The sequence below is a fragment of the Mizuhopecten yessoensis genome, unplaced genomic scaffold (genome assembly GCF_002113885.1).
Source record: "Mizuhopecten yessoensis strain PY_sf001 unplaced genomic scaffold, ASM211388v2 scaffold10707, whole genome shotgun sequence".
Taxonomy (NCBI): Eukaryota; Metazoa; Mollusca; class Bivalvia; order Pectinida; family Pectinidae; genus Mizuhopecten; species Mizuhopecten yessoensis.
Window position 1 is genome coordinate 201,131 of NW_018408681.1, and position 10,821 is coordinate 211,951.

Consider the following 10,821-nt stretch of genomic DNA (forward strand, 5'->3'; position numbering starts at 1 on the left):
TTTTAGCCCACCATCATCTGATGGTACGCTATTCAAATCACCCTGCGTCCGTGGTCCGTCATCCGTCTGTTGTCCGTCGTCCGTACGTAAACAATTCTTTGTTATCGGTATTTCTCAAGAAGTACCAAAGGGATCTTTCTCAAATTTTATATGTAGGTTCCCCTTGGTCCTTAGCTGTGCAGGGCAACTTTTGAGACTGATCGGATAAACAACATGGCCGACAGGCAGCCATCTTGGATTTTGATAGTGAAAGTTTGTTATCGCTATTTCTCGGGAAGTACGGGAGGGATCTTTCTCAAATTTTAAATGTAGGTTCCCCTTGATCCCTCGTTGTGTATGTTATATTTTGAGACTGATCATAAAAACAAAATGGATTAAAAGAAGAACTAAACAGATCTTTCTCATATTGCAATGATCGGTTCTATTTCTTTCACATTAAGTACTGTACTAGTAAATATGTGAAATGACAAACTCACTTTGAAGGTTGGCTTTCATACACATCAGTATTAAGTTTAGATCAAAAGTTACCTCAAGGTGCATTTACTGTTGACATGACTCGATCAAACAGATTAGAGGAAAGAAGAGAAAAGATCGAACTGACAAAGAACTAATGAAGATGGTACAAAGGTGGGCGCCAAGATCTTTCTGGGATCTCTTGTCTACAGTTATATGTGTTACACACGTCTGCCTGACCCAATATTGTATGTATACATGTATTTAAAATGATGGAATTTGTTTTGTTTTCATAATCGATTATCAATCTCAACATAGGATTATTATTGATTATGAGAGCTGAGCCTTTAGAAAAATTAAGGTTGTGTGTTATAAGTTTTAGTAAGTAAATAATATTTTGGGAATCTTTGAAACTTAACATTAGTATTATCTTTCATTGAACACAGAACACAATGATCATTAAACAGCATTTCTACATTGCAAGTTACAAATTATCTTAAAATAAACCAGTTTTAATGAAGATTTATACTACACTTTCAAGCATAGTTGAAAGTAAGAAAAAACATGCTGCATAATTTCTGAAGTTTTCCGAAAGTTCCCAAACCATATTATATAAATTTATTGACTTTTCAATTTAGGAATTAATGTATAACTTTTATTTTGATTCTTTTACTAGTTTTTCATTGAAATTTCAATCATTGCCTGATTGTTTATATACATGTATACAATAATTAAAAGTTTCATAAAAGCTTTGTAATATGATCATTAGCATAATATAGACAATTGACCTATTGTCCTAGACTATAGCCATAGGTGAACTGTCGCATGATTGCCCTAAGTTTTCCGCAGTATAATGTCGATAGTACTTTATATTCATATTTGATATACCAAATCATTGAAATGGAAGAAAAAACAAAGACAACATTTTAAAGCCATCTATGGAAGGATGGTCTAGTTTTGCTTACGCTTGCTCATACTCCGTAGCATTAAGCTTTAAAATTTAGGTACACTTGTTCAGATTATCAGATTAAATCAAGGTAACAGTATTATTGAGCTGGTAGTGTTCAAATTTGACTTTGTTAGTGCGCGTGGTGTTCATGACCTAGTAGCTTTCAGGTAGACTTTTTTAGCTCACCTGCCCAAAGGGCAAGTGAGCTTATGTCGTGGTGCGGCGTCCGTCGTCCGTCCGTCCTCGTCCGTCAACTTTTCCTTTAAACAACTTTTTCTGAAGAACGGATAGGCCTAGAGTCATGATATTTGGCTGAAAGCTTTTTTGTAGGAGCCCTACAAAGTTTGAGAACGAAAATGACCTTGACCTACTTTAAAGGTCACAGGGGTCAAATGTGTCAAAGGCTTCAAATTAATTCTTCTGAAGAACTGAGAGGTATAGAATCTTTATATTTGATTGATGGCTTCCTGGGATAGAGCCCGACAAAGTTTGAGGAAGAAAATGACCTTGACCTTCTTTCAAGGTCACAGGGGTCAAATGTGTCAGACACTTCAAACGACTTCTGAACAACTGAGAGGTATAGAATCTTTATATTTGGCTTGTAGCTTCCTAGGAAAGAGCCCGACAAAGTTTGCGAATGAAAGTTACCTTGACCTACTTTCAAGGTCACAGAGGTCAACAACATTTTAATGGATTTGTTCTTGAGAACTAAAAGGAATGGATTCATAAGATTTGGCTGGTAGCTTTTGGAATAGAGCTTACCAATTTGAGAAGGAAAATGACATTGACCTATTTACAAGGTCACAGGGAAAAATATGTCAAGCAACTTCTGAAGAATCAAAAAGCATAGAATCTTGTAATAATATTTTGCTGGTAGTTTCAACAGATGGAGCCAACAAAGTTTGTGAGGGAAATATTTTTAGTGCACTATAATATTTAATGAGAATATTTTTTCTATGACTGCTTAAATATTCAGGTGAGCGATACAGGCCCTCTTGGGCCTCTTGTTTAGCGTTTAAGCTTAGGCAAATATATGTTGTAGGGATCATGTGCTTGTAGATTTCAGCTTTAACACTTGTTCAGCATACGTTGTGATGAGCTTAAACGTACCAGTACATAGATTTAGCTAAACACTAATACAGGCCAAATTTGCTTTTAATGTCTGATGGTAGATACACAGTTGTCCAGACACATTCCAGCGGTGTGGTATTTAGCTTGACAATATTTCTTTTATACATTTGTGTGCAAGATAGAGATATCACACCCAGTATGTAAAAAAGGGTCTTAATACGTCTTTGCTTTATGTGGTGTTTTATGTGTGGGTGGCCCTTGAAAGGTCACAATAGAAAATGATATGACAAGCGATATAATCTGACGATGGCTGTGACTGAGAATACTTTAATATTTAGGGGTGATGAGTTAGAAGGTAAAACACACAGCAGAGCTACGGATATTGCTGTAATTCCTCATAACTTGGGCTTTTTTTTTCACTTTCTTCAAGGCAGAAGGGATAGCTCTTTGTTTCACTTTCTTCAAGGCAGAAGGGATAGCTCTGAATTGGTAGCTTTTGGATGGGATATCTCTGTCTTTCGCACACATATGAAAGTGTCAATAATTAATTCCATAATATTTCTTTTTAGAGTTTATAAGTAAACTACTTTGCTTTGAAATTTGCAGCAGTATATTGTGATTGTACTTTCACAAATTGAGTTTAACTCATTCACCCCTGAAATTTCATAATGAACTATTCCAACCTTTGAATTGGATGAGCTCAAATGTGTCTTCAGGGATGAATGAGTGATAAAGAGCCAGTAAAACAGGTATTTGTGACAGTTTAATCACACTGCTCTGATACAATTCTCAAAATACAGTAGGGATGTCCCCTTCCTAATTAGGGCTTTTCACCAACTGGTGAAAAGACCTATTGTTTTTGTTGTTTCTTCTTATTATTATTATTCTTCTGCCAATTTTTGTGGAGTCTCTATCTTTTGATTGGTAAAGGATAGGTTATAGTCTTTTAAGTATGTTGTAGGCCAAGGTCTGAAGATGTTCCAGGAACATTTTCAAGTAGGTCAAAAATCCAATATGGCTGCCATGACCTCATACCTCAAATTCTTAAAATGGCCATAACTCAAAAACGGTTTAATTCACAGAATTGACGCAATCATATTTTATGTAGATAATTTGCAGGGCTAACTTTTGTAAGTGCTTTATCTCAAAAAAGGTCAAATAAAAAAGCTTGCTGTTGGGTCAAAAGGTCACAATTTTTTTTTTTTTTTTGAAAAAATCTTTTACAGATCAATGCAGAATGTCATTCCAATGAATTTGGTGTCTTTAGTTTTTCTGTAACATTTACCGTTAACGTCCTATGGCGTGTTCATTATTGTCCTTGATCTTTTTTGAAAAGCCGACACGATTTTTACAAACTTCAACGATCTTCTTCTCCAAATCTGCCTTTGCAATATTAACCACAATTGGTACATATATTCCTTTTTCTCTCATACTGTTTCAACAAAAAATGTCAGCTTCCGGTTTTCGGTAGGGGTCAAAGTTTGAAAGTGTAATTTTGTCATAATATTTATTGAATATTCATGCTCAAGCAATTGACTATCAAGTTTGATAATATGAATGACGTTGACCCATGTTCAAGGTCACTAGGGTCAATTATATAAAAATCTTCAAAAGACTCATTCTCATTAACGAAAATGCCCAGGGTATTGATATTTGGTCTGTAGCATGCTATGATGATGGGCTACAAGGTTTATGGACATAAATTACCATCAAAGATCAACTTCCGGTATTGGATAGGTCAAATTCGAACATGTAATTTTGTGAAACAAATTCCGAAGATACAAGGACTTTTACTACTGGTGTAAGGGAAATGACTCTTAAATAGCTATAAGGCCAAATCAGTCCTTACAGTGAAAAGCCCGTCAAATTGTTATCCAACAATTTCTAGTTCACTTTAGCATTTTCTGGTTGCAGATTATAGATTCTTCAGTAACAGTGTTTTCCATGAAAGGACAGGTCAGATTATATCATTACAAGCTAAGGTCACTTTTGTGATAATTTTTTTCTGATGTTGTTCCCTTAAAATGAAATAGGAAATTTCTATTTTCAGTTCAGAAAATATTGGATTTTAATACTATTTACGCTGCAGTCTTTCATGGACATTCCAGTACTTATATTCTTTTTTTTATCAAAACTCAGTAATTGCGATCATGTATAAAACGAAGCTTTTGTGAATTGATAAAAAAATATGTTTTCTTATCAAATCAGAATAGGTGTTACAGAGTGAATGAGAAGGTTGCTTTGATTTATAGTGATATGTATGAAGATTGGTTAGTATGGTACTTGCATTACATATCATACTGTAGTTTCAGCACTGATAATAAAAGTAAATTTATTGATGAGAAGTGTTTGATTTTGTTCTAAAACTGTTGTCTATTCATAACTACAGAAAGTACTTGGTGAGGGGCTATATTATCCGGTAATTTAATGAAGAAAAATATCACTGGTTTTTTTTGTGTTTTTTTTTGACAGATGTATTAATGACCTGTTGTTTTTGTTTGTTTTCAGTAACCAGAAGGACAAAGACCAGAAAACAGAGCAGTGTCGACCAAAGACCAGCATAGTGTCATCTTTAGTATCGCCTCCCGGGACACACCCGACGTTCACCACAACCTCCCCTCCTCAGAGTATGAGCCCTGAACATCTGGTAAGCAACACCATGCGCAAGTACAGCCTCATCAGAGAGGAGTCCATTGACGATGAAGAGGACAGCGACGAAATGGATATGGAGGTGGATCTGAGGTCGGCAAAGTCTGCAGAGAGTCTCGATGACAACTACTGTCGCTCGCACACGTCTTTGACACGTGTGGACAAGGACTTACTCAACCCTAAACGACCTCTGATTTCTGTGGCAAGTTCTCCGCAACTGCTGAATCAGATCTGTGAGGAGCACGAGTCTGATGAGGAGGATGATTATGTGCCGTCAAAGTTGCATTCCCCACGTATGCAAATCAACCGTAGTGCAGCGTCCCCAGAGGTGGTCAGGAAGTATGTCGCGCGCAAAAAGCGTGGCAAGGGGACGAGGGGCACCAGCTGTAGCAGCTCAGATGCTAGTGATACGGACGACACTGAAGGAAGGTCACGCAAGGACAAACTTAAACATAAATTCATGCATCGCCGTGATAGTAGTGATCATTCTAGTGACACTGATGGAGGCCCCTCTGGCCCCAGTGGGGGCAACCTTGGGGGCAGGCGAGGATTTGGAGGGGGAGGGGGTGGAGGACACCATGACAACAAGAAGGATGATGATAGCAATGGAGGTGGTGGGAATAATAAAGATGGCAAGCATGGAGGTGGAGGTAACTATGGCAACAAACGGCAGAACTACCACCACCACAACCTGCAGATGTCTGTGGGGCGAAACATTGGGGAGCTAGGTATCAATTCAGCCCTGTCAAACCTCAGTCTGAACAGTGTGTCTAGTAAAAACAGCCTTAAATACATTGTGGAGCGCAATGAGAGTGACAGTGACGAGGACGAGATCAAGGTCAAGGTTAATAATGACAAGCTGGACACTCAGGCTGCAGTAACTGATCACATCAACCGGCTTAACTCGGCCAAAATTCGTCAGGATGTCATTTCACAGGACTTCAGCAAACTGGCAGACCATGGCCAGAATAAGGTGCTGAATGTGAAGAAGAATGAAAATATCAATTTTGTGTGTTCGACAGACTGTTGTCTGAATGGAATACGTGAAAGGACAGTCAGACACAAGGTCAAGGTCAAAATGGACATCAACAGGAACAATGGGTATTGTAAGGGACATAACTCCAATTTACAGCCGGCAAGGGTCCAAACCAAGTGCTGTTCGGTTGTATGACCAGTTCCCACCATACTGACAGTGTAACAATAGATCAATTTTACCTCTGACACCTCATTCACATAAACGGCATTAAGTAACATGTTTGTACCATGGTAGAATTTATCAGGTTTTGTCTGTGGTGCATGGGACATTCTCCTGTACAGATCAATAATAATCTCACTGCAATAAATTCAAGGTCTTGATTTTCACAAGGATTTACTATTTTACCATACTGATGCTGTTATCAAATGAAAAAAGACCTTCATAATTACGTTTTCTTTGTTTACCTTGTGAAAGCTTGGTATGTGAAAATTTTATTGAGAGCTTAATTTGATAAAGTTTGTACATGAGAATGACCTCTTTTCGTGGTGAAAACAGGGCCTTTTGTAAGCACAGGGCCTTGTGCTTCTTTTTTGTGGACACAGGGCCTTGTCATGCTGCTTGTTTGCAGAAAGCCTCGGGTGTGTGAGAAAATGGTGTCGCATGAGATTTGCCATTGAGGCGTATAACATCAAATATGGTGATGACAATTGTGCTCACAGCATGAACATTGTAGACCTAGTGACATTTTGTTGTCTTAGACCATTTGGCTATCTGAGCCAGAACATAATAGATATGTCCAGAACATAATAGATATGTCCAGAACATAATAGATATGTTAAGATTGGTGTATTGAATTGTAGAATTGTAAAGACGAAACACATTGAGCGGTTTGATTGTTATCACTCATCAACTACTTATTCTTGAATCTAACTATTAAGAGAAAAATATTAAATTTAAGTACAATTATGCAATGAAGGGGTTCATTTTTGCTGCGATGTTATAGGTATGGTACTTGCAATTTCCTAGACTGTGAAGTAGATACTAGTGAATATATATTAGAATAAAAGTTAGCCAACAATAATTTATTTGATATGATCAAGTTCCTTAAATATGAAAAAGCAGTTAAAACAAGCACAAGAAAATAAAGTTAATGGATGATCTCCCTTAACTCATATAAATCAAATTGAAACAGATTTTTTGAGATATCGATTTTCTGTGATAATATGAAATGTATTTCTAAACGATTCTGATCATTATTTTGAGATAAACAAATTTAGATAGATGTCATTAAAACTGATAGTTTTTCTGCTGTAAGAACTGCATTATTTTGACTTATCAAACTCATTCAGTGAAATAGCAGTTGGTACAGATATATTAAATTTTTACTAAAAGACAGTCTACATGCATAATACATTTGTATGTGTGCATGCATACAGGAGAAGCTTAGGACTGCTTTTTTCACCAGTTTTTGTTTGTTTTTCTGTTTTGTTTCTCAGTTTGTGTCCCTGTATCGGGAAGTGTTACAGATTTTTATTTTTACATGTATCCGTACATGTATAATGTTCATATACAATCATTTGAAAACATGCATGTAAACAACCTGTTTTTGATTTTATTGTAAATGTTTATAAAAGTTTCATGTAGGAGTGTTTATGAAGGATCTCAGCATTCTTGTTTACTTTTTAACGTTAATTTTAAAACAAAATACATACATAACAAGTACTGTACTCAGAATGGTTCCAAGATATCATTGTTTTTAATGCCACAAATTTTATCCATAGTATATTTACTCTGAAGAATACAAAGTTATATAACATGGTCTTTAATGATAAAATACTGTAAACTTTCCATTTTTTTTCATTCATCATATTTTTGCGATAAAGCACTTAATCATGATCATGATAACTGCCAAATACAAAATCACTACTCCAGTTAGTTATAAATAACTGAAGTGCAAATTATGATTTATTAAACTTAGATATTGTTGCTAATGTGTGAAAATATGAGTACACAAAAAAGATACATTGACAGTTATATGTGTTTATCAGAACTACAGTGTATTCTCATCACACTAACTCTAGCGAACGGAATTTGTCTTTGGGTTATTGATGAAAGTGATTTGTCAGCTTCATGAATTTCAGACATGTACAGATTGGTATGAAATAGTGCTAACACAGTGTCTTCATATATACTGATCCCAGCATACAGAGTATAATGCTATCTGTTACAATTGTATTATTTTGGATTCTCTGCTGAGGTCATTTATTAAGTTGAAACATATCAAATTTGACTTTTTGTGATATAAAAATACTTTATTTACCTCTCAATAAGCCCATGCCTGGTAATAAGCCCACCCATATTTATTGCAGTTTAGTATAAATTCAAACAGATGTATTTCATTGTGCTGCAATCAGTCCAATTCCCTAATTTTAAGTCAGACTTTTTTGTTGAGACCATTGACTTATTGGAGAAATATTTTAATAGCAAATAGAAATATCTCTTAAATCTCAACCCCTTCACTCTATGATTTGTTTATTTGACTCCCAGCTTCTGAAACTTGCTTTAAAGTAAATGCAGCATGTGTTAACCAAACCCTATTTGTGAAATGGGGACCATGGATAATGATGATTGGGTTGATTTTATCAGACTTTGAACAAATTTAAAGTGTATGGCAATCTCAGGGTATTTATTTTAGTGTGAAGCGAAATTGTTGTTTTGTTCAGTTAAGCAGAATCCAAGTTGAAACAATGTCTCTTGTAAGGTTTAGATAGAATTGTGATTTTGCAGATGAACTTGAAATTCTGTGTATATTTTACAACATGGTTTTAAGTTTGCTTGTCAACAGTAACCTGCTATATAGCTACCAAGCATGGACTAGCATCTAAAGAGTAGATACAGTTGTACAGATATATGTACTTACTTTTCGAATGTGAAGAAAGTGTAATGTGTTTGAGGTGACAGGAGAACTCTCCCACAAATACATCAAATAGACGTTTCAACAAGCAAACTCAGGTTCAAATTTTACCATTGTTCCTTAAGGAAAAATCTTTGAAGACATTTTTTCGGAACTTCTGTGAAGTTTTTATATGGAGAATCTAAAGGAATGTTGCTGAAAGCGAATCCTGCTTCTGTGTCTGCTTTGAATTGTAGTTTTAGAGGTAATTTTTTGCTGCCACTGAGTGGTAACAAATTATTGTTTATTGTACAGACTGAGACATACACATGTAACACATATTTGTTTGCACAACCAAAGACAAAATAGGTGACAGGTAATTCTGTCGATCAGTTTTGTTTTGGAATACATGGGGTGCTAAATCTGTATACCATGTGTAATTGGTTGTAATATTCATTCTATGTATATATATATCATGTATCTACCCATAACTTGTCTTTCCAATACTGTCTGTGTAGAGTACATAATATTTGGTGCGAACTTCACTGCTCAAAATGCTTTAAACAGCTAAGGGAATCAATTTCTCTTCAAAATGACTAAATAAGAAAAAAGGAAAAATCTGAACATGCTAAATTTATGTAATTTTGTGAAAGACACACTTGTCAGAAATAATTTAGATATCAAGTTCAGTAAATTTTACAATGGATGGAAGTTCATGCAAAAATTTGATTGTTTAAATCCAGATAAGTAATGCGAGATGCATTTTTGTGAAAATTGTTCTATCTGGATGGTTTTTATATAGATGGGAATTATGTTGATAGTACTCAGGACTATCTACATTAAGTTGGTCAATTAGGATTACAGTAAAACAAAATTTTCCTGAATTTAAGACACACAAGTAACACTTGCTAGTGAAATCTAATGACCTAAGTGTTGATACATTTAAACCTTTTCGCTGCTTGGCTATTTATTGAGAAGTCGTATTAAATTTCTCAGACCTCCAGGCCTTTCTAGGGCTGTGGTGGTCAAGTTGTTAGCCACTGGGTCACAGGTTCAAGGCCTACATGGGTCAGTCCCCAGGTGCTGGCTGTAGGTCGATGGTTCTTCCTCTCGATACTCTGGACTTCCTCCACCACCAGAACCTGGCTCATCCTTAATTCATTCGCCACCGACATTTCAGAATGAACTATTCCAACCTTTGAATTGGAGGAGTTCAAATGTGTCTCCAGGGGTGGATGAGTACCAGGTTTCTTATTCTTACACCAAACTGTATAATGTCTTATTAATGCACTCACTTTGTATTCTTCTTATGAAAGTGAAGTCATCAGATTAGCCCTGCTCCTTTGTAATGAATAAATATCACCTAATAATTGTGTCTGTGTCTTCACCCACACATCTATTCATAGTCACACTCATTTACTTTCCTTTAACAGTTTGTCCTTTCACCTACACATATACTTACCAGTACATTTTGTATGTCAATTGAACTGTTATAAATGCTTATTGAAATATCAAGATTGAATTGAATTATTCAGTATTTTTCTTGACTTACTGAATCAAGGTAGGCAGACTCTAGCGTAAGGTTAAACATCTTAAGAAAAACAAAAGGATAAAAATGAAATTTGATGAGATAGTTTCATTTTTTGATGTTTTTAGGTCACCTGAGACAAAGTCTCAAGTGACCTATTGCGATCGCCTTTTGTCCGTCGTCGTCCGTCGTCCGTCGTGCGTCCGTAAACAATTTACATTTTCGACTTCTTCTCCAAAACCCCTGAACCAATTTCAATGAAATTTTGCAGGGACCTTCCATGGACAAAGGTCAACAAAAAT

The 10,821-nt window shown here is 35.8% G+C and overlaps 1 protein-coding gene across 3 annotated transcripts in view; it reads left to right on the forward strand.

The window, feature by feature from the left end:
- Positions 1-10,656, forward strand: part of LOC110461918 (SNF-related serine/threonine-protein kinase-like) — a 58,329-nt gene extending 47,673 nt beyond the window's left edge. For all 3 annotated transcript variants that reach the window (XM_021515653.1, XM_021515654.1, XM_021515655.1), the window contains one exon: positions 4,982-10,656. In XM_021515653.1, coding sequence (XP_021371328.1) covers positions 4,982-6,293 — 1,312 coding nt within the window. In that variant the 3' untranslated portion in view covers positions 6,294-10,656. The remainder of the gene's footprint in view (positions 1-4,981) is intronic.
- The last annotated feature ends 165 nt before the right edge of the window (positions 10,657-10,821 follow it).